The sequence below is a fragment of the Oncorhynchus clarkii genome, chromosome 17 (assembly GCF_045791955.1).
Source record: "Oncorhynchus clarkii lewisi isolate Uvic-CL-2024 chromosome 17, UVic_Ocla_1.0, whole genome shotgun sequence".
NCBI classification, from domain to species: domain Eukaryota; kingdom Metazoa; phylum Chordata; class Actinopteri; order Salmoniformes; family Salmonidae; genus Oncorhynchus; species Oncorhynchus clarkii.
This window is the reverse complement of record NC_092163.1, coordinates 41,694,444-41,719,387: the sequence shown is the minus strand read 5'-3', so window position 1 is coordinate 41,719,387 and position 24,944 is coordinate 41,694,444. Positions and strand designations below refer to the sequence as shown.

At 45.4% G+C, this 24,944-nt stretch overlaps 1 protein-coding gene across 12 annotated transcripts in view; it reads left to right on the top strand.

Annotated features, from left to right (window-relative positions):
* The window catches only part of LOC139370866 (pleckstrin homology domain containing, family A member 6), a 185,712-nt gene that overhangs the window by 138,847 nt on the left and 21,921 nt on the right, over positions 1 to 24,944 (top strand). For 5 of the 12 annotated variants that reach the window (XM_071110690.1, XM_071110691.1, XM_071110695.1 and 2 more), the window contains 9 exons: positions 18,582 to 18,757; positions 18,878 to 19,444; positions 19,602 to 20,124; positions 20,477 to 20,563; positions 21,083 to 21,136; positions 23,199 to 23,267; positions 23,426 to 23,506; positions 23,712 to 23,861; positions 24,243 to 24,338. In XM_071110690.1, coding sequence (XP_070966791.1) covers positions 18,582 to 18,757; positions 18,878 to 19,444; positions 19,602 to 20,124; positions 20,477 to 20,563; positions 21,083 to 21,136; positions 23,199 to 23,267; positions 23,426 to 23,506; positions 23,712 to 23,861; positions 24,243 to 24,338 — 1,803 coding nt within the window. Of the gene's footprint in view, positions 1 to 16,107; positions 17,833 to 18,581; positions 18,758 to 18,877; positions 19,445 to 19,601; positions 20,125 to 20,476; positions 20,564 to 21,082; positions 21,137 to 23,198; positions 23,268 to 23,425; positions 23,507 to 23,711; positions 23,862 to 24,242; positions 24,339 to 24,944 lie in introns of those variants that run through there. The other 7 variants (XM_071110694.1, XM_071110698.1, XM_071110697.1 and 4 more) reach the window with 4 other exon arrangements.

The following is a 24,944-nucleotide window of genomic DNA, read 5'->3' as shown; positions in this document are numbered from 1 at the left end:
ACACACACACACACACACACACACACACACTCACACACATTCTCCCACCAGCCCAGAACAGATATTGTGCTTTCACAGTGTTAAGGTATCCAGTGGGATGGTGCTGTGCTGTTGTCATCAGCAGGTTTAGATAGGTTCATGTAGTCTTTTTATTCTGTGTTCTCTGGGGTGAGAGGGGTCATTCCCAGCCCAGGACATACTTTAGATACGCCAGACGTACACAACCCGTTCAAATGTTTGGGGTCACTTAGAAATGTCCTTGTTTTTGAAAGAAAAGCACATTGTCACGCCCTGAACTTAGAGCTTTTTATGTCTCTATTTTGGTTTGGTCAGGGTGTGACTTGGGTGGGCATTCTATGTTCCTTTTTTCTATGTTTTGTATTTCTATGTCTTGGCCTGGTATGGTTCTCAATCAGGGACAGCTGTCTATCGTTGGCTCTGATTGGGTACCATACATAGGTAGCTTTTTCCCACAGGGTTTTTGTGGGTAGTTAATTTCTGTTTAGTGTTTTGCACCTTACTGTGTCGGTTATTCTCTTTGTTATTTTTGTTAGAGTGTTCAGTTTGAAATAAAGTAACATGAACACTTACCACGCTGCGCTTTGGTCCGATGATTCTTCTTCAGACGACGAATACCGTTACAGAACTACCCACCACAAACGGACCAAGCAGCGTGGTAATGAGGAGCAGAGGGTTCAGGACTCCTGGACTTGCGAGGAGATATTGGACGGACAGGGACCCTGGAGACAGTCTGGGGAATATCGGAAGGAAGAACTAGAGGCAGCTAAAGCTGAGAGGCGGCGATATGAGACAAGGCAGAGCAGCAGGCACGAGAGGCAGCCCAATTATTTTAGGGGGGTGGGCACACGGGGAGATTGCCGGTCAGGCGATAGACCTGAGCCAACTCCCCGTGCTTACCGGAAGCAGCGTGGTACTGGTCAGGCACCGTGTTATGCAGTGAAGCGCACGGTGTCTCCAATGCGCGCTCATAGCCCGGAGCGTTATATGCCAGCCCCCCGCAAGTGCCATGCGAGAGTGGGCATCTAGCCAGGGCGGATTGTGCCAGCTCAGCGCGTTTGGTCTCCGGTGCGCCGTTTCGGCCCAGGGTATCCTGCGCCGGCTCTACGTACTGTGTCCTCGGGGGGCAGGGAGGGTTCAGTTCATCATATGCCTGCGCTTCGCCCGTGCCGGGCGAAAGTGGGCATTGAGCCTAATGGAGAGGTGCGAGTATTAAGCACTAGATCTTCAGTGCTCCCCCACAGCCCGGTTCGACCTGTGCCTGCACTCTGGAGGGGCCAGGCTAAAGTGGGCATACAGCTGCCAAGGCTGTGCACCAGAGCTCCAGTGCTCCCCCACAGCCCAGAACACTTACCACGCTGCGCTTTGGTCCGATGATTCTTCTTCAGACGACGAATACCGTTACACACATTTTTTTGTCCATTAAAATAACATCAAATTGATCAGAAATACACTGTAGACATTGTTAATATTGTAAAGGACTATTGTAGCTGGAAACGGCAGATTTTTTATGGAATGTCTATGTAGGCGTACAGAGGCCCATTATCAGCAACCATCACTCCTGTGTTCCAATGGCACCTTGTGTTAGCTAATCCAAGTTTATCATTTTAAAAGGCCAATTGACCATTAGAAAACCCTTCTGCAATTATGGTAGCACAGTTGAAAACTGTTGTTCTGATTAAAGACGCAATGAAACTGGCCTTCTTTTGACTAGTTGAGTATCTGGGGCATCAGCTTTGTGGGTTCGATTACAAGCTCAGAATGTCCAGAAACAAAGTAATTTCTTCTGAAACTTGTCAGTCTATTCTTGTTCTGAGAAATGAAGGCTATTCCATGTGAGAAATTGCCAAGAAACTGAAGATCTCGTACAAAGCTGTGTACTACTCCCTTCACTGAACAGCGCAAACTGGCTCTAACCAGAATAGAAAGAGGAGTGGGTGGCCCCGGAGCACAATTGAGCAAGAGGACAAGTACATTAGAGTGTCTAGTTTGAGAAACAGACACCTCACAAGTCCTCAACTGGCAGCTTCATTAAATAGTGCCCGCAAAACACCAGTCTCAACGTCAACAGTGAAGAGATGACTCTGGGATGCTGGCTTTCTAGTCAGAGTTGCAAAGAAAAGCCATACAGTATCTCAGACTGGCCAATAAATAGAACATATTAAGATGTGCAAAAGAACACAGACACTGGATAGAGGAACTCTGCCTAGAAGGCCAGCATCCCGGAGCCGCCTCTTCACTGTTGACGTTGAGACTGCTCAGTTGTGCACCGAAGCCTCCCACTCCTTTTTCTATTCTGTTTAGAGACTCCGTTTCCAGCTACAATAGCAATTTACAACATTAATAATGTATTTCTGATCAATTTTATGCTATTTCAATGGACAAGAAAATGTGCTTTTCTTTCAAAAACAGGGATATTTCGAAACCCCAAACTTTTGAACGGTAGTGTAGGTACGCAGGGTATGAATATGGTGAACATTCATTCATATAGAGATATGCAGGGCATTCATATGGAGCATCCAGTGTTGCAGCAGGCAGGGGTGTAGACATCCGGAGTGTTTTGTATTACAGCGGGACATAGACATCAGGAATATATGTTGTAGAGAGAGCCCATGTTGTATAAATCTAGAGAGCTGTGCATTGTAGCGGGACTTCGATATAAAATGTAGGATCATGTGTTGTAGTCCCTTATGTAAAAAACACATGAATTTCACGTGATCTCATGTGAAGTTAATGTGATAACGTGACAACATGTAAAGCAACATGTGATAACATGAAACTACACAAGTGAAAACATGACATTTCTACTCATTTGAAATATGGTGATTTTCCACATGAAATCCTGTGGTTTTTCTGTAAGGGATGTGCTTGGCCTGGCTCTCTATTTTTCTACCTCCCTTGTTGCAGTCCCATACTCCCTTTCCCCCCAGCCTTCCCAACCTCTGATTGTATCTGTTTGTAAAGTAAATTTGAATGGTTGTATTTTTTTGTGTGTCTTTCCTCCCTTCGAGTCCCACACTCCCCTATCACCATTCTTCCTCTCTCTCTCCCTCTCCCCATGCCACCCTCTCACTCTCTCTCTCTATTTCTCTCTCTCCATCTCCACCTCCCTTCATCATCTGCCCTCTTCCCAGCTTGGTGTGGTTTCCCAGGGTCAGGGTTGTAAGGGTTGTTTATTGCGTTACCTTGTACTCAGCCTGGGAGCAACACGTGTGTTCTATGTGTTTGTCTGTCTGTAGGTCTGCTTGTCTGTCTACCTTGGATGCTCTCCAAGACACACACACACACACACACACACACACACACACACACACACACACACACACACACACACACACACACACACACACACACACACTTTGGTACAGTGCAGGGAAGTTACAAGTTACACTATTATAAATCATCCCAGCTCATGTCTTGGTAATGACAGCCATTAGCTATACTGTCTGAGTGGTGGGATAACTCTCTGTGACTCGTTTACTGCTTGCCATAACCACGACAAGTAGGGGTGCTGAGGGTGCTGCACTACCCCCTGAAAAAAATGTAACAATAATAAAAATACAAAAATCACAAAAGTAATGCACTTGGCATTTACTACTATTAGCAGGAAGAATGAATGAAAGGTTGGTTGTGAGTTTTTGCCCTGTCCCTTTCTTTGTGATTGTCATTGTAATGGTATCTAGAAAGAAGAAAACCTTGTCCTCAAGCATTTACATCAAAAGGTGCAAAGTTATGGGCAAAGACACCTAACATCCACATAAAATAAAATATTTTTCGTAATAAAATAACATGGAATGCAACCACTGTTTGTGTAGTATTAATGTACGATCCTTACAAACCACTTTATGTAAATGTACATTACTGTATTGTACATAGGCTGGTCATCTAGGTTTGGACCTGTATACTTTCCATCACCATGAAGAAAAACAATGGACAATACAGTAATTGAGTACATGGAGGCATCAAGGGGTTTGTGATGATGTGATATGATGCCGTGGCTCAGTTGGTAGAGCATGGTACTTGCAATGCTAGGGTTGTGGGTTTGATTCTCACTTGGCACCAGTACAAAAACATATGAAAATGATTGCTCTGGATAAGAGCATTTACAAAAATAATGAATACACCATTTCAGCTTTAAGTTGCATTTGCAAAGTATTTCAAGAAACTAGAAAACATATATCAAGCAATTATCAGACTCAAGTTACAAATGCTGGCAAACACATTTAGTTTTAAAAAATGCACAAAAGCAGTGCACTGGAACTTTGCTAGTCCTGTATTAGCGGACCAATATAGAAGTCTACAGTGCGTCACAGCACCTCCATCCCCAAACGACTTCCCACGGCTATGCTGCTTGCTCTGTGATAGCCAGACAGACACACAGGAGGGAGTGAGAGACTATCAGCAACAGCAGACTCCAACACTCAGTGAAAACAATGTCTTGAGCAAACCTTAAAAATTTGCTTTCTACCAAAATACCTTACGACAGACCACGTATACACTGTACACACCCTTATTGGCAACCAAACCAACCAAACCAAAAACAAAGTATTCTCATCAAATCAAATCAAACTTTATTTGTCACAAGCACCGAATACAATAAGTGTAGACACAACAGTGCAGTTCAAGAAGAGTTAAGAAAATATTTACCAAGTAGACTAAAATAAAAAGTAATAATACAAAATAACACAATAAGAATAACAATAATGAGGCTATATACAGGGGCCACCGGTACCAAGTCAGTGTGCTGGGGTACAGGTTAGTTTGTACATGTAGGTGGGGGTGAAGTGACTATGCATAGATAATAAACAGCGAGTAGCAGCAGTGTACAAAAGAGAGGTGGGTGTCAATGTAAATAGTGCGGTGGCAATTTTATTAATTGTTCAGCAGTCTTATGGCTTATGGTAGAAGCTGTTGAGGAGCCTTTTGGTCCTAGACTTGACTCTCCGGTATCGCTTGCCGTGCGGTAGCAGAGAAAACAGTCTATGACTTGGGTGACTGGAGTCTGTGACAGTTTTATGGGCTTTCCTATTGTATAGTTCCTGGATGACAGGGAGCTTGGCCCCAGTGATGTACTGGGCAGTTCGCACTACCCTCTGTAGCACCTTATGGTCAGATGCCGAGCAGTTGCCGTGCAAGGCGGTGATGCAACCGGTCAGGACGCTCTCGAGAAACTTTTGAGGATGTGAGGACCCCTGCCAAATCTCTTTAGTCTCCGTATGGGGAAAAGGTTTTGTAATGCCCTCTTCATGAATGTCTTGGAATGTTTGGACCATGATAGTTCGTTGGTGATGTGGACACCAAGGAACTTGAAACTCTGGACCCGCTCCACTACAGCCCGGTCGATGTCAATGGGGGCCTGTTCGGCCCGCCTTTTCCTGTAGTCCACAATCAGCTCCTTTGTTTTGCTCACCTTGAGAGAGAGGTTGCTGTCCTGGCACCACACTGCCAGTTCTCTGACCTCCTCCCTATAGGCCGTTTCATCGTCACTGATCAGGCCTACCACTATTGTGTTGTCAACAAACTTAATGATGGTGTTGGAGTTGTGTTTGGCCACGCAGTCGTGGGTGAACAGGGAATACAGGAGGGGACTAAGTACACACCCCTGAGGGGCCCCAGTGTTAAGGATCAGCGTGGCAGATGTGTTGTTGTCTACTCTTACCACCTGGGGGCAGCCCATCAGGAAGTTCAGGATCTAGTTGCAGAGAGAGGTGTTTAGTCCCAGAGTCCTTAGCTTAGTGATGAGCATCTTGGGCACTATGATGTTGAATGCTGAGCTGTAGTAAATTAACAGCATTCTCACATAGGTGTTCCTTTTGTCTAAGTGGGAAATTGTGGAGTGCAATTGAGATTGAGTCATCTGTGGATCTGTTTGGGTGGTATGCGAATTGGAGTGGTTCTAGGGTGTCCGGGAGGATGCTGTTGATTTGAGCCATGGCCAGCCATTCAAAGCACTTCATGGCTACCGACATGAGTGCCACGGTGTGGTAATAATTTAGGCAGGTTACCTTCACTTCCTTGGCACAGGGACTATGGTGGTCTGCTTGAAACATGTTGGTATTACAGACTCTGTCAGGGAGATGTTGAAAATGTTAGTGAAGACACTTGACAGTTGGTCCACGCATGCTTTGAGTACACGTCCTGGTAATCCGAGTACATGTCCTGGCCCAGCGGCTTTGTGAATGTTGACCTGTTTAAAGGTTTTGTTCACATCGGCTACCGAGAGCGTTATCACACAGTCACCCAGAACAGCCGGTGCTCTTGTGCATGCTTCAGTGTTGCTTGCCTCGAAGCGAGTATAAAAGGCATTTAGCTCATCTGGTAGGCTCGCATCACTGTGCAGCTCGCGTCTTGGTTTCCCTTTGTAGTCCTTAACAGTTTTCAAGCCCTGCCACATCCGACTAGCGTCAGAGCCGGTGTAGTATGATTCAATCTTAATCCTGTATTGACACTTTGCTTGTTTGATGGTTCGTCCAAGGGCATAGCGGGATTTCTTAGAAGCGTCCGGATTAGTCTCTCGCTCTTTGAAAGTGGCATTTCTAGCCTTTAGCTTAATGTGGATGTGGATCCATGGCTTCTGGTTGGGATATGTACGTACAGTCACTGTGGGGACGTCATCGATGCACTTATTGATGAAGCTAATGACTGAGGTGGTGTACTCCTCAAAACCATTGGATGAATCACTGAATATTTTCCAGTCTGTGCTAGCAAAACAGTCCTGTAGTGTAGCATCCACATCATTTGACCACTTCCGTATTGAGCGAGTCACTGGTACTTCCTGCTTTTGTTTTTGCTTGTAAGCAGGAATCAGGAGGATAGAATTCTGGTCAGATTTTCCAAAAGGAGGGCGTGGGAAAGCTTTGTATGCATCTCTGTGTGTTGAGTAAAGGTGGTTTATGATGTTTTTTTCTCTGGTTGCACTTGTGACATGCTGGTAAAAATTTGTTAAAACTGATTTAAGTTTGCCTGCATTAAAGTCCCCGGACACTAGGAGCGCCACTTCTGGGTGAGCATTTTCTTCTTTGCTTATGGCCTTGGTTGAGAGCAGTCTTAGTGCCAGCTTCATTCTGTGGTGGTAAATAGATGGCTACGAATAATATAGATGAGAACTCGCTTGGTAGATAGTGTGGTCTACAGCTAATCATAAGGTACTCTACCTCAGGCAAGCAATACCTCGAGACTTCTTTAATATTAGACATTGCGCACCAGCTGTTATTGACAAATAGACACACCCACCCACCCCTTGTCTTACCAGAGGTAGCATCTCTGTTCTGCCGGAACATGGAAAATCCCGCTAGCTCTATATTGTCTTTATCGTCGTTCAGCCACGTCTCAGTGAAACATAAGATGTCCCGTTGGTAGGATAATTTTAATTGTAGGTCATCCATTTTATTTTCCAATGATTGCACGTTAGCAAGAAGAACGGATGGCAGTGGGAGTTTACTTGCTCACCTACAGATTCTCAAAAGGCTGCCTGATCTGTGGCACCTTTTCCTGCATTTTTCTTCACGCAAAGGCGTGGATCTGGGCCTGTTCCAGTGAAAGAGGATATCCTTCTCGTCAGACTCGTTGAAGGAAAAAGTTTATTCCAGGTCACGGTGAATAATCGCTGTTCTGATGTCCAGAAGTTATTTTCGGTTATAAGAGATGATAGCAGCAACATTATGTACACAATAAGTTAAAAAAATAAGTTACACAAAACGCCCCAAAAAATAACCAAATAGCAACAATTGTTTGGGAGAATGTAAAACGTTAGCCATGTTGTCGGCGCCATTATGTTCATGCTTTGTTGAATAAAACATATAGAAATTACTTCCACAAGGCTGTGAATGATTTGGGAGACAAGTCAAGAAGGGCCTTCTACTCTTTCAAAAGGAACATAAAACTTGACATCCCAATTAGAATCTTGCTAAAAATACTTCAATCAGTTATAGAACCCATTGCCCTCTATGGTTGTGAGGTCTGGGGTCCACTAATCACTGATCACTAATCAATAATTTACAAAATGGGACAAACCCTATTGAGACTGTGCATGCAGAATTCTGTAAAAATATACTTTATACTATACTTGCTAGTTATCAAAATCCAGAAAATAGCTGTTAACTTCCTTTTAGGTGGTTGTAGTATTTATGCTTACACATTCCATCACAAAGCCTTCGTCTACAGAGAGATTAACCTAGAGAAGACTCCCCTCAGCCAGCTGGTTCTGAGGCACACTGCCCACAAAATGAGGTGGAAACTGAGCTGCACTTCTTAACCATCTGCCAAATGTATGAACACCTTAGAGATGCATATTTCCCACAGATCACACAAACCCACAAAGAATTTGAAAACAAATCAAACATTGATAAACTCCCATATCTGTTCAACAAAATACCACAGTGTGCAAGCACAGCAGCAAGATATGTGGTCCGTTGCCATGAGAAAAGGGCAACCAGAACAAACAACATAATGTAAATACCACCAATATTTATCTGTTAATTTATTTTCCCTTACTATTCGAGAGAGAGAGAGAGAGAGAGAGAGAGAGAGAGAGAGAGAGATGGCGAGAGAGAGAGAGAGAGAGAGAGAGAGAGAGAGAGAGAGAGAGAGAGAGAGAGAGAGAGAGAGACAGAGAGAGAGAGAGAGGGCGAGAGAGAGAGAGGGCGAGGGCTCCTGTCCCATTGTATGAGCCGTAGATGCCCAGAGCAGAGCATAACAGGAAGCGTATCTGTAAGATGGTAGGTAGTCTACCTCTTCCTGACATGGAAGAGACTCAGTGACATAGAGAGAGAGAGAAGTGTCGCCAATGTACCCCAGGGCATGTTTGACTAGTCAAGCACACTGTGTACTGTATCCCTACATCCGTGGCCTTGGTGTTTACACACACACACACACACACACACACACACACACACACACACACACACACACACACACACACACACACACACACAAATTAGATCAGAAAGCATCAGGATCACAGGAGGCTTGTGTTCAGGGAGGGGTGGGGGGTGGGGGGGATGAAGTGGAGGAGGGGGAGGAAGGGGGGACAGGATAGTAGAAGAGAAAGGTTCAAGGAAATGGGATGGAAATAATGAGGGGAGGGAGGAAAGGAGAGAGGGGACATGTTTGCCGTTTTAACGGTTGAGAACATCTGCACTCGTCTGCACTCGTCTGGCACATCTGTCCGTTCCCTGTTCGTCATTGCCGTTGCCTCCTGCACCGTGTTCAATGGAGCGAGGGAGAGAGGAGTATTCCATGAACACCGGTTACACCCCCTCACCAGTGTCTATTACACTGTCATCCTTATACACCCCTCTCCTCCCTCTCTCTCTCTCTCTATTCATCGCTCAGCTCTCCTCACTGCCGATCCCCCTCCAGGCGGAGCCCGGGGACAGCAGGTAATCATACATCTTCAATCCAGACTCATGTTGCCAATGACCTGCTTCCCTTATAACAGCTAGAAGAACAGGGAGAGAGAGGGGACAAGTAGAAAGCGAGAGATCTCTTAAGTAGAAGCCCAATTGGATTTATACCAAAACACAGTACAACCGATCATATTTGCACCCCACCCTGATTGATAAACATTTATGCTTGCTTTATCAACTTCCAAAAAGCATCTGATTGTATTTGGCATACAGGACTGTTCTAAAAAGCTATTGAAAGTGGTGTAGGGGGTAAAACATATGACATAATTAAATGAATGTATACTGGCAAAACGTGCAGCATCAAAATTGGGAAGAAAATAATATAATTCTTTAACCGGGGGGGGGGGGGGGGGGGGGGGGGGGGACTTTCGCTAGGTTTACAATATGAGCCTAGCGCTCTTCAATATTTACATCAACGACATGGCCACTATTCTAGTAAAATCCTCAGCCCCTGGTGTTAGCCTCCACAATTCAGTGGTTAAATGCCTGTTTTCGCAGATGACCTGTGCCTTCCTGTCACCCACAGTATGTGGCCTACAGCAGAGCCTGGACCTGCTGGAGCAGTACTGCCAGACCTGGGTCCTGGCAGTAAACCCCCCCAAAATTATGATTTTCCAGAGAAGATCCAGATCTCAGGGAATTAGATCAAAGTTCTCAATTAGTACAAAATATGTAGAGTATTGCACACACTACAATTACTTTTAAAAATGGTCTTAACTGGACACAGTGAATGAACTGAGAGAGAAAGCATGCAGGGTATTCTATGCCATTGAAAACAAACTCAAATTGAAATACCTATTAAAATTTGGCTAAAACGAATTGAATGTGTCATTGAACCAATTGCACTTTACGGCAGCGAGGTGTGAGGTCCACTTGCAAAATCAGATTTCACCCCATTGAAACCCTGCATGCAGAGTTCTGTAAGATTCTCCTACATGTCCAAAGGAAAACTACAGCATGCAGGGCAGAGTTAGTCCAATATCCACAAATAATAAAAACTCCAAAAAGAGCAATTAAGTTTGGGAAACATCTAAAATACAGTGACCCCCTCTCATATCATTACTAAGCTCTGCAATGCCAAGATCTGAGCAAAGAAGAGTCCCCTCATCCAGCTGGTCCTGGGGCTGAGTTCACAAACCTGTTACACTTACACACTGAAGCCTCAGGACCAGAACATCCAATCAATCAGAATAAACCAAATTACAACACAGTCAAAACAAAACTACATTGCTTATTGGGAAACACAAGCACAAGAACATAGCAAAATGCAGTGCTATCTGGCCCTAAATCGACAGTACCCCAAGGCAAACTATTTGACCATGGTTACTGATCAAAACCTTTGGAGACTTTGACAAAATGTAGGCTCGTTGAGCACAGCCTTCCCATTGAGAAGGGTAGACATAGGAAAACCTGGCTCCATGTAGAGGAAAGGCTGTGCAACCACTGCACCACAGCAGAACCCAAGACAGAGCTGCATTTCCTGACAAAATGTAAAAAAATATAAAAATTAGAGAGATAGGGGGAAGAGAAAGATGAGGCTATTAAGAAGGGTAAGAGGGCATGATTTTGCATACATTTACAGCATTATCTTAATATTTAACCCATAAAACTGTAATAATTTATGTCCCTTTGCCCTCAGAACAGCCTCAATTAGTCTGGGCATGGCCGATGTTGACTCCAATGCTTTCCACAGTTGTGTCAAATTGGCTGGGTGGTGGACCATTCTTGATACACATGGGAAACAGTTGAGCGTCAAAAACCCAGCAGCGGTGCAATTCTGGACACAAACCGGTGCGCCTGGCACCTACTACCATAACCCGTTCAAAGGCATTTAAATAGTTTGTCTTGCCCATTCACCCAGAATAACACACAATCCATGTCTCAATTGTCTAATGGCATAAAAATCCTTGTTTAACCTGTCTCCTCCCCTTTCACCTACACTGATTGAAGTGGATTTAACAAGTGACATCAATAAAGGATCATAGCGTTCACCTGTATTCACCTGGTCAGCCTGTCATTGAATGAGCAGGCGTTATTAATATTTTGTATACTCAATGTGCATACAGTATACCCTACTGGTACTGACGCTACTGTTACTATGGTATTGCCATGGCTTGCATCAGCATCCTCTCTTCAGGTGGAGGTCCCCTAGCACTCGCCAACGTGCACTCTCCACCCTGGCGCGCAAAGATGTCGATGGCATCAAGTTTGCTACCTAGAACACACATAAACACATGCACGCGCACAAGCACACACACATACACACACACCAAACGATGTCTGGATTGCCTATCTCTTCTCACCAGGCACTGATGCCTGTTGTCTAGGTCCAGGTTATAATTAACCACCCTAGGATAAATATAGATCTTCAGAAACAACAACCTGACAGAAACACTCACATCACAGGCACACACACACACACACACACACAAGCATGCACGCACACTGAGAAGAGAGGATGAGAAGAAGGAGAAAAGAAAGATAAGGGAGGATGGCTTGGATACAGGCATTGGTCATCATGGCGATGTAATTGGCCTCAGTGAATCACTAGGCCTGGGAGAGACACTGGTCTTGCGGTTGTCTTTGACAAGCGTGACTCACAGCTGGGTATTGATTTATTTCAGTAGACTAGGGATGGCAACTTTGATGGGGATGGGGGCCACAAAAAAATCTGAACACATGAGGGGCCGCAGTGGCTTGCAGGTCTGTGTACCCACATCCATAACCACAAATGCTGTAAGAGCCGGCCCTAGCCTTTTAGGGGCCCCAAGTAACATTTTGTTAGTGGGCCCTCTAGCCCACCAACAATAGTCAGAAGGCCAGCATCCCGGAGTCGCCTCTTCACTGTTAACGTTGAGACTGGTGTTTTGCGGGTACTATTTAATGAAGCTGCCATTTGAGGACTTGTGAGGCATCTGTTTCTCAAACTAGACACTAATGTACTTGTCCTCTTGCTCAGTTGTGCACCGGGTCCTCCCACTCCTCTTTCTGGTTAGAGACAGTTTGCACTGTTCTGTGAATGGAGTAGTACACAGCATTGTACGAGATCTTCCGTTTCTTGGCAAGTTCTCGCATGAAATAACCTTAATTTCTCAGAACAAGAACAGACTAACGAGTTTCAGAAGAAAGGTATTTGTGTCAAAACTCCCTAAGGAGATGTGGGTGTGGAGTCAGGCGCAGGAGAAACAAGTTCAGAATGAAAAGGGCGTTTAATAAACCATCAAAAATCACAGGACACCTGACTACAGCAGTAGCCATGAAACACACTCAGACACAGTCCAGGGAAAAACCACCTGTAAAACATGAACTAGCGAAATCGCAATCCAAACTGACAGTAAACGGAAAAAATCCCGCACAAAACCCCAAAGGAAATGTCGAGATAAACACCCCCTAATTAACCCAAATGAAACCAGATGAAACACAAAACAGACATAACTAAAAGAAAAGGAAAAAAGGATCAGTGGCAGCTAGTAGACCATCGACGACGACCGCCACCCGAACAGGGAGAGGAGCCACCTTCGGTGGAAGTCGTGACACTTTGTTTCTGGCCATTTTGAGCCTCTAATCGAACCCACAATTGCTGATGCTCCAGAAGGCCAGTTGTATTGCTTCTTTAATTAGCACAACAGTTTTCATCTGTGCTAACATAATTGCCAAAGGGTATTCTATTGATCAATTAGCCTTTTAAAATGGTAAACCTGGGTTAGCTAACACAACGAGCCATTGGAACACAGGAGTGATGGTTGTTAATAATGGGCCTTTGTAGGCCTATGTAGATATTCCATAAAAAATCTGCCGTTTCCAGCTACAATAGTAATTTCCAACATTAACAATGTCTACACTGTATTTCTGATCAATTGTACGTTATTTTAATGGACAAAAAAATGTGCTTTTCTTTCAAAAACAAGTACATTTCTAAGTGACCCCAAACTTTTGACTGGTATTGTGTGTATATTTGTATATACAGTGGGGCAAAAAAGCATTTAGACAGCCACCAATTGTGCAAGTTCTCCCACTTAAAAAGATGAGAGAGGCCTGTAATTTAGTTTTTTTTTCTCCAGAAAATCACATTGTAGGATTTTTAATGAATATATTTGAGTATTTATCTCAATACTTTGTTATATACCCTTTGTTGGCAATGACAAGGGTCAAACATTTTCTGTAAGTCTTCACAAGGTTTTCACACACTGTTGCTGGTATTTTGGCCCATTCCTCAATGCAGATCTCCTATAGAGCAGTGATGTTTTGGGGCTGTTGCTGGGCAACATGGACTTTCAACTCCCTCCAAAGATTTTCTAAGGGGTTGAGATCTGGAGACTGGCTAGGCCACTCCAGGACCTTGAAATGCTTCTTACGAAGCCACTCCTTCGTTGCCCGGGCGGTGTGTTTGGGATCATTGTCATGCTGAAAGACCCAGCCACGTTTCATCTTCAATGCCCTTGCTGATGGAAGGAGGTTTTCACTCAAAATCTCACGATACATGGCCCCATTCATTCTTTCCTTTACACGGATCAGTCGTCCTGGTCCCTTTGCAGAAAAACAGCCCCAAAGCATGATGTTTCCACCCCCATGCTTCACAGTAGGTATGGTGTTCTTTGGATGCAACTCAGCATTCTTTGTCCTCCAAACACGACGAGTTGAGTTTTTACCAAAAAGTTATATTTTGGTTTCATCTGACCATATGACATTCTCCCAATCTTCTTCTGGATCATCCAAATGCTCTCTAGCAAACTTCAGACGGGCCTGGACATGTACTGCCTTAAGCAGTGGGACACGTCTGGCACTGCAGGATTTGAGTCCCTGGCGGCGTAGTGTGTTACTGATGGTAGGCTTTGTTACTTTGGTCCCAGCTCTCTGCAGGTCATTCACTAGGTCCCCCCGTGTGGTTCTTGTGATAATTTTGACCCCACGGGGTGAGATCTTGCGTGGAGCCCCAGATCGAGGGAGATTATCAGTGGTCTTGTATGTCTTCCATTTCCTAATAATTGCTCCCACAGTTGATTTCTTCAAACCAAGATGCTTACCTATCGCAGATTCAGTCTTCACAGCCTGGTGCAGGTCTACAATTTTGTTTCTGGTGTCCTTTGACAGCTCTTTGGTCTTGGCCATAGTGGAGTTTGGAGTGTGACTGTTTGAGGTTGTGGACAGGTGTCTTTTATACTGATAACAAGTTCAAACAGGTGCCATTAATACAGGTAACGAGTGGAGGGCAGAGGAGCCTCTTAAAGAAGAAGTTACAGGTCTGTGAGAGACAGAAATCTTGCTTGTTTGTAGGTGACCAAATACTTATTTCCACCATAATTTGCAAATAAATTCATAAAAAATCCTACAATGTGATTTTCTGGATTTTTTTTCTCCACATTTTGTCTGTCATAGTTGAAATGTACCTATGATGAAAATTACAGGCCTCTCTCATCTTTTTAAGTGGGAGAACTTGCACAATTGGTGTCTGACTAAATACTTTTTTTGCCACCTTGTATATTAATATGAATGTTTTATTATTATTTTTTTTTAAATGTATCCTCTGGCCTACAAAAGTGCGGGCCTCTGCAGCATGAGGCCCACGGGCTACAAGTCGCCCGTCTCTGCATTAGACATTTTGTTGACTAGTATTACTGTTGTCATTTTTTTTGACCTCTTTGATATTTAATTGCAGTGTTGAGAGGTTAGCAATTAAGCCGTTCATTGCACAGTTTACACACCTCTGGGTCCTGTGCATATGATGAATAAACGTTGATTCGATTGGAATTTTTGTACAAATATTGAATATAATTATTTTGAATATCATGCTAGTTATACTATCTAATTGACTAGATACTGTTTCTCTAATAAAAGGGTATTTTGCTGCAGTTCCTAGTCCAAACTGTATAATATGTATATATCATGCAAACCAACTACTGCCAATTGGCGCCCTGTCGACTTCAATCTAAGTAATGGCTGTTGCTAGCTAGTATGAGCTGTCGTGCTATGGCCCTTATAGTGAATGAGTCACAACACAACACAACACAGGAGGGAGTGTTATTCTCCTCAACACTGACTCTGGGGTGAGATCTGCCCCAGGTGTGTAGTGGATCCTGGTGAACACACACACACACACACACACACACACACGCACAGCTCATTGTCTCACCTGTGTGAGTGTGTGCAGGACCGGTTTTACAACTGCACCGGGGGGGGGGGGGGGGGGGGGGGGGGGGGGTGAGTGGAGCAACTGTTTGAAATCACATACACCTGAACTTATTGTTTTGTCCTGGTGAGGCAGTTGACGTGATGAATTAAAGGACTTGAGAGCTGACTTTATCTTGCCAGGTCGTCCATTTGAGATTAAAATCTCTTTTGTTTTCTTCCTGTTGTTGTTTTGACCTTGATGATGTACAATAACAATTCAGACAAGATTTTATAGATAAAATAGCAGAGAAACCAGCTCTGAAACAATCTGTCAGGCTGTCAAGCTATAACAGCCAGTGGTGTTCTATGTCTTTGGACTAGAATTGCGTTGTCGTCTTTTGGTCTGTGTTTTTAATAGCTCTTTTAAAGATTGTGTTGAGTGTGTGTGTGTGTGTGTGTGTGTGTGTGTGTGTGTGTGTGTGTGTGTGTGTGTGTGTGTGTGTGCGTGTGCGTGTGCGTGTATATGTGTGTGCGTGTGTGTGCGTGTGCATGTGCGTGTGCGTGTGTGCGTGTGCGTGTGCGTGTGTGTGTGTGTGTGTGTGTGCCTCAGCACTCCCCATTCCCAGTCCTTCCTTCCGGCTGGTGTGGAGTTGCTCTGATCACAGGCAGACTGCTAATGTGCTGACAGAAGGACAGAGAGCTGAAAAGGTTGTTAAAGCTCAGACACACACTGGCCTCAGAGACAACTTGGCAAACTTGATTTTAGAATTAGAATATTAATGTACGACATGTTGGCTCTCTGTTCCAAGACAGTTAGGCTACACTCTAGTTAGAATACAAATGAGAATGTTGTTGTCGTGATTGGTGTTTGGTGCAAACATGGAAGCTAGTTTGGCAGCCACTGTACTGTATACTGTCTCTATAGGCCTACTGTGCTCTGTCGAACACTAGTTTGCTGCTACCACTGCTCAATACTTCTGTCTCATACTGTATCTCAGAGAGTAGTTCTCTGTGTTGACCACTGTTGACTGTGTTCTCCCCACCGACTAACCTTCCACAGAGGCACAAGGTGTCCGGAGGTCTTTCACCAGGAAGACTAATTACCTTTAAGTCAATGCTTTAGGTTTTACTTGACCTTCTACTGATAAGGACGTATGCTGTGTACCACTGTGCGTGTTCTCACACTACTCCCTACCTACGGTGCCTCGTTAGGCACTCCCTGTCTTCCTATGTTGGACTGCTGCCAGCCAATACCATGTACTAAGACGCGGTATTACTCACATGTGTGCCGAATACTTTCTTGGGATTTCTGGTTGAGGAGTTTGTCAGGTGTGACTTGGGGAAAGGTAGAGCAGGGGAGAGGACGGGTTTCTCTCATGACTCTTCCTGATTAGGGTTATTCCTTGTTGTCTTGGATTGCTGTCTTTGGGGGCTTTGGGTTGCATAGTTTAAACCTCCACAGTAGACAGGGACAATGGACCTTTGAAACAGTGCTTTATCTATTAATATGTTTCCTGTGTTCTATTGTCTAATCTGTACTGTGTCGAAGATGACTGGGGTCATGTCGGATCAGTGAACAACTGTCCAGTGTCTATATGTAGCTGGCAGAATGTGTATTACTAGTCGCCACGTTTTGGACAAAGTGCATCGAAATAGAACGTTTGATGGCTCAACTTACTTGCACCCCTTTTAGTGCACATCACACTTGTTTCCGCACACCTGTGCCCTCTTGGCTCAGTAACAGATCATCGTTGTCTCATTCCTCTCCATTGACTAGTGACGCAACATGATTGTGCACAATGAAGTTTTTACACACTTCTCTGAAGCTGATATGCCTCTACTGCCCTCATGTGGCAGATGAGAGAAATTACGGTGTTAACCCCGTGATTTTCACATGTTGCTGTGTAGACTAGAATGACCTGTGAGCTAGCTGACCAAGCACAGTGGCACCAGGGAAGAGAAAGGACATGAACGTATCATCTCGTTATTAACCAGTATTTCTTTCAGGACACCAGTGCTTGCCGGATATTTGTGGGTCCTTGAGTTTCACAGAAATATAAGACATACACTGTAGGTCTCACTGCACCCTTACCTCTCTCTAGGATCCTCGCCCACCCCCTTGCCTACCTTTACCCTCTGGGTACCCCACCAATCAATGTGCTCTGACCTCTGACCTTTATAACCTTCTGACCCTTACCGATCTCTCCTCTCCTCCCTCTCACCCCAACCTGTGAGGACCCCTGAGCATAGCTGTCCTCCATTGTGCCTGTGTAGAGTTCCCCGGCTGATCTTATTTCATGTAGGTAGTATTCACCCTTTATTCACCCTTTCTCTTCACCTCCTCCCAACTGCATGGTTCCTCTGCTCACTGCATGGCGTCGGTGACTAACTGCTACAGAGTGACAAACTGGATTCACCCTGTTGGTTTTACTGCCAAGCGTCTGTAGACGGAGTGACTGTTTTTAAACTGCGTGTTAACGGGCGTGTTTGACATTACAGCCAGCCAGCATTGTAGGCAAGGCGCGATTGACCGATCTACAAATCGCCTCGCATCTTAATTAACAACTCACTGTTACTCGTAGATCAGTCAGTCAGTCACAATTTACCCACAATGCATTACAGATTTGATCATTCGAACACAGCCATTGACTGAGTTCTAAATGGCCTCGTTGATATGCCCATCCTTCACTGCTGCGGTGCCATTCTAAAGGCTGGACATTCACCACTAACCTGACCCTATTTTCTGACTGCCCTAACCTGGCCGTGGTTTGCATGCTCTAACTACTCACCAATATATCAGTCAATGCTGATAATTGAAACTAAATACAGCTGTTTAATCATTCTCCAATATGCTAGTAGTACTGTGTATGAAAGGTTTGTTGGCCATTGACAATTATTCAAGGCAACATTAAAATGCATGCGTTTGAGGCCTGTGTGTGTGATTTTGCTTAAAATGCATGAAAGTATGTGATGATGCTGCTGCTGATGGTGATGTTTCACGTGAGGAAGGCTCTGTCCAACGCCGTATCTTCTATCTGTCTGTTCCAGGTTTGGCACGAGGAAGAGGAGGAAGGTGAGATTAAGGGCACCATTGTGTTCTGCCTGCAGGCTGAACACGCAGGAACACGCACGTACTACTTCGGCGCTGAGACTGCCGAGGAACAGGAGGAGTGGATCGACGCTATGAACGAGGCTGCACACGTCCAGATACCGCCTGCACAGAGGTCCACACAAGCACACACATGCATGGACGCACACACACACACACACACACACACACACACATGCGCACTCACGCAAGCACGCATGTACACACACTTTCTAACTCTGTCCCTTCGCCACAGGACCACCAACTCCGAGGCCACCACGCCCACAGCAGAACTCCATGGTAACACCTTGGTAACCAAAGGACCTGAACCACACACCCAGACACACACACACATTGATGACAACGGCCAGACGACTGAACTCCTAGATCCAGAGCGCGGATCACGAGAACCCGCACATCACAAGGTCAACGGGGTCGACGCCATGGAAATGCCCCCTCCCTCTACCAGCCATTCAGAAAAGGACGGGAGGATGGGGGGAGAGAGAGGGGAGAGGGGGGAGAGAGGAGTGCTTGGACCTGGGGGTGCACCCCATCACCAGCCCAATGGGTGGGGCAACTACGGCCCCCCAAACCATGGAAACGGACCACCCCAGGGTAACGGGCGGCCACCCCAGGCACCTCCAGACGGAGGGATGAGAGAGGGGAGGGAGGTGAGGGAGCAGCCTGAGAACGTGGTGCTGAGACGGGGTTTCGTGCCACGGACAAACCCTGAGAGACAAGCCCAGAGGAAGAGCTCCATGACTCAGCTACAGCAGTGGGTCAACCAGCGCAGAGTCATAGCTGTACAGGAGGACTTGAACAGGTGAGAGAGACAGAGGTAGAGAGGTAAGAGAGAGGATGAGGATGAGTAAGAGGAAGTGAGATTAAGGGAGTGGTAGAGTGAAGACGTGTTTGTATTTTTAGTGTCTACAACTACATGTTTTCCCTTCAACCGTCTCTCTCTCGCTCTCTTCCCCCAGTCCATCTCATTATTACACAGTGAACCGTGGCGTACCAGCTGACTACTACAGCGTCTACAGTAGCGTGGGGGGCGGTCCGGGCTACGTGGAGGAGTACCCCCTCTACCCTCCAGGCGTACGCCCTGACAGCATCTGCTCCGTGTCAGCCGTGGGCTACGACCGCATGGGCCCCCCTCGCTGGACCAACGATGAGAAGAGACACTCACTGCGGGACGGGCCACTCTACAGACCCCCACCCCCCCGAGACCCATACGGCCCCCCACCCAGCCCTGCCTATTACGGCCAGATGGATGCAGCCCAGACCGCCATGAGGCGTCTGTCCATCCAACCTAGGTCTAGGTCCGTTCCCAGGTCCCCCTCCTCGTCCACGGGTGGTCCCTACTCTCCCAGCCCCCATAGCTTTGCCTCGCCTATCTGCTCACCCTCGGCCCGGTTTGACAGAGGACCAGGCAGGCTACGGGAGGATGTGATCTACGCTGACCCCTCTGTGTATGGACTGAGGAGATCACTGAGCTCTCCCAAGGTGAGAGATGGGAGAGGGTGTGTGTGTATTTGCGTGTGTGGTGGGGGAGAGGGTGTTGGTGTACTGTTTGTGTGTATGTGGTGGGGGAGAGTGTGTGTGTGTGTGTGTGTGTGTGTGTGTGTGTGTGTGTGTGTGTGTGTGTGTGTGTGTGTGTGTGTGTGTGTGTGTGTGTGTGTGTATGTGTGTGTGTGTGTGTGTGTGTGTGTGTGTGTGTGTGTGTGTGTGTGTGTGTGTGTGTGTGTGTGTGTGTGTTATTGTCAGGAGTCAGCTGTTAATGGGTGAAGATTTGTTTGTGTTTTTAGGCCAAAATCATAGTGATCCCAGAACATCCTGGTTATTTATCTTATTTCAGTATGATTACCCTGGAGACAGGAGGTCGCTAAGCCAAGGAATGTACCACTACAACTACCCTGCCTCCCCCTCTCTCCACAGCAAAATGGTACGTCCTCCCAAAGAATGTTACACTGTCAAGAGATACAGACCAATGAGTCCAATGTCAAGTTTGGGAGACACTTGGCTAGAGTACTCACACACACTTTCACACACCTACACACTCACTTGGCGGGGATAAGGTCCTCGGCAGCTACCTCTGCTTAAAATGTAACCAGCAACTAAAGGTATGCTATAGCTGTGCTTTCCTGTTGTTTCTGGTTTGAGTTCTTATGTCTGTCCTCCCTGTCTCCACTATCTCGCTGTCTCTTTTTCTTTCATTCTTGGTCACTCTCTTTCTCCCTCTTTTTTTGTCTCTTTCTTTCTTTACTTCTGTCTGTCTGTCTGTCTGTCACTCTCTCTCTCTCTCTCTCTCTCTCTCTCTCTCTCCCTCTTACACTCTCCCTGTCTGTTTCTGCGTCTGCTGGTGCCACTGATGCTGCTGCTACTGGTTTGACTGGCGTCTCTGGTACTGGGTCTTGCACTGTCCTTGTCCTTTTCACTGTTGCTGCTTATGCTGCTCTATTAGGAGGACTTGTTAGACCTGCAGCTCCAGAGAAACCTGGAGTACCTCGATCAACAGGTACGTACCGTGGGCATCTCTGGACACACCTCTACCCCTGCCGTGGAACACATCACAGCGCCAAACCAGATCGGATTGTTTTTAATACATTTAATACCTTCACACATTTCGTTGAGTCAGTCAATTTGTGAAAGCTTTGTAACTTACTGAGTACAGAGCAGAAGTCGTGAGAAATTTGCGAAGTGACATTCTGATCATCCGCAAACTGTTGGTTATATCAAACCCCGTCACACAGTGCGGTTGACAGCATTTGTGTTGACAACGTTTGCCACATTGTTTAGATGCATTGTCACGTGGAAGATTGTCCATGTTGTCACCTGCTAAACACCTGTTTCTCACGAACACAGTCCACATTCACTCCCGCTGTCTTACCTTCTTTTCCCTGTCTCACTGTCACGGACTGCTTACACCTTATCATAATGACCAGGTCATAGTGCTACAGTATACTCACCATTTCAGATCACTGTACCACAGTACTGGAACTCTTTGTTGGACATTGTACACAAACAGAAATGTGTCTCTTCGATGTATCCAATTTCATTCTCAAATGTCAGTAAGAAAAGACAGACAAAAAAACACTCGTCAGGGATTATTACTGCTAGACGTCAGGCTCCTGGTCATTACTGTGGCAACCAGGAGAATGATGGGCAGTGTGTTTTGCCCCAGGTGACCGGGAGAGATCACGTTGTCGGCATGGTAACCAGAATGGTGGAGCGATCCTCCCCTAGAGCAAAGCTCTTCGCACAAGTAAGAGAGGAGAGAGTGTCCCAGAGAGACAGGCTTCAGCTAGACCCCCTTTGAACTTTTCATATAAGTAACCAAGTAAAAAATCATGTTTCTAACCAGGACCCAGTCATATGCCATAACCCAAAGGAAAGCAGTTCCAACCCACTATTTGTAAAACACTGCTCCACAAAGACTCCCATACCCTCACACTATCCCCCTCCTCAAAGACTAATAATAAGACACATGTATCTATGCAATAAGACCAGTAAATGCCTACTCTACACTTACTAACAGCTGACTAATGCTTTTCCAAGAAGCCTGGACCGTTACAGCACAGATTGTTTTGTACGTGAGTTGTAGCCACAGGCTTTCTGCTTTCAGAGTGTAACTAAGCTTGTGCTTGTGCTCTTTCCATAGATGTCAGCTACTGCCCTCTTCAGGGCTTTTCTAGTCACTAGTGATTTAGGCTAGGAGGCTCAGCTGTTGTCTAGACAGAATCAAGGTGAAGGATTTCCCCCTGACTCCACAGTTTCCCCCAAGGTCTATACAGCCAAGCCCAAGCCTGCCTCTCCCTCCTCTCTCCAGTACCCTACTCTAGCATGTGGATGTTAGACGCTAGGCTCTCTTCTAGCTTTCGTTTTCTTTGTCCAACCAATTCGATGGCGATTTTAGTTATCCATTTTGCTTCACAGTGCAGTGTTGTATGTGTCTTTGTTAAGTTCCTTTGTTTTTCCATCTGTGTTCTATGTCATATCCTGTCTTGTGCTGTAGCCTAATTGTGTCTTGTTGCTTCACAACAACCGCCCCTCTTCAGCGTGCCCCTCTGTCTTCACTGCGATGTCATATCCTCCTTCACATACTTTCCAATCACAGTGCTCCATAAGGACATGGACAACCTGGATATGACCTTTGACCTTTTGACAGAGGGGTTTATCATTCCAGCTCACCCTGTCGGCTCTTACTGCTCGATGCTGTAAACATCACAGTTTTATTTATGTTTTTTTTTAAAGTTATTGATTGGCTATTGTTATGATCTTATTTGTCTAGTATATCAGTATTAATATTGATTCAATATAAATTGTCCTGTGTAGTAGTGATGTCATAAGTACAGTATGTACTGTGCACATGGTATGGTACGGTGTTTTACACTTATTCTGTTTGGTTCTACACTATTGATAAAGTGTTGTTTACAGCCACATGGATCTGGGCCATTCCAATTGCTCACTCTGGCTGCGAGTTGTTTTTCAAAACCTTGATCTATGGAGAATTTGGTTGAATTTGGTTCTGGTTGATATAATGTTAGTATTAAGAATGAGTCCTGCCTCTGTTTTCCCAGGTGCCTCCGTTCCATGACCCATACAGGGAGCTTCACCCCACACTGAAACTCAATGAGATTGAGACCAGCGTAAGCCCACATCCCTCCATCTAACCATCCTCTCTCCTCCTCTCTTAAACAATCAACCTTCAGAAACCATCCTCTCCCCTGCAAACACACTTTCTCCAATCTCTCTCTCTCTCTCTCTCCCTCTCTCTTGTTCTCTTTCTCTCTCTCTCCTCTGTTAGAAACTCTTGGGTCGTCTGTGTGAGCAAAACAGGTTTCTAAAGGACCAGGAGGAAGTTGTTCACAGGCTGAGAATGGACAAGGTACTGTACGAAATACAAAGCTGCTAAAGAAAGTAAACATAAAAGACCACCCCTAGGTAAAAACCTAGCGTTCCTCTTCCCCTGTCCTAACCTTAACCATTATCAAGTGAGAATGCAAAACTGACCCATGGTCAGCATCTCAGGGCAACGTCACCCTACTCCCCAACCATTGCCTGACATGTCCCCTGTTACCTGCTGTTCCCAGGACAGCCTAGAGGGAGCACTGGTGGCCACACATCAGGAGATGGAGCTGTACCGGGGTCAGCCACTGGTTGCAGACAAACTACAGCTGAAGAAGGAGACACTGCAGAACCAGCTCATCAACATCAGAGGAGAACTCTCCCAGGCATCCAGCGTAAGACACATACAGGAGATTATAGCAATCTATGATAATCCATAGTGATCCATTATATATACTGTAACCTAAATGTGATGAGTAAATCAAGGAGATCCTTTCGAGGTATCCTGTGAAAGAGACATGGAGCATAACCCATTTCTCTAAATCTAAACTATGATCTTCTATTTGTAATCTATAACATCTGATCACCATCAGATGACAACTCTTCTACTCCAATGTGATAGATACTGTCTAGTCAATGGATGCAACATACAGTCAGGGTTTTTCACGCAAAGGAAAAAAACGCATGTGCCCACCCCCCGAGCCCCTTTTTGATCTAGGAAAAACCTTCATAGTTCCAGGTCCTGAGTGTCTCCCTCTATCCCCTGCTGTCCCCAGGCTCTGACCACCACACGGATGGAGTTTGAAGCTCTGGAGGACGAGGTCAACGCTATCCATGGGGACCTGTGGGAGCAGCTCAACGCAGGCGGGCAGGTACACGGACACCCTCTCTTCATCAGGACCCCACACTGGTCATCTACTTCGTGATCCACCTAAATCTTCAACATTTTTCTTGTGGCGTGTTTTTAGCCAGTCACCAATTGAACACTGAATTTGAAGCCTATAAATGAAATGACTAGAATGGAACTGATCCTATAATCTCACCTGCTCATAACCCACCTGTATGGTTCCATTCTAGCTTCTAGGACTTTTCTTTGGCTGTTTTCCAGGTACCACAGTGTTATCCTAGGTTGCTAATAGCTGAGCGGAAACCTTACTTCTAATCAATAATTTAAAAAGCATATGAATCGCTCATCAATAAGAAATGAACACAATTAAAATGTTCATCATGTCTTATTTATCATTGTGTAGTCAACCTGCCCCATTATACACCTGACTGTCACTCCTTTCCATGGGATGTAACCTGGCTCATGGTGGTGAACTGTGAAGAGACTGTCTATAAGAGTGCAGTGTCTGTGACCCACTCACTAACACAGTCGTATTCACTAGGAATGAAATGGACGCAAACGGGCCGAAACTGGGAGAGAGTACCTGAACTTGTCCAATAAAAATGCATGTTTTCATTTTCTGTTGCGAAAT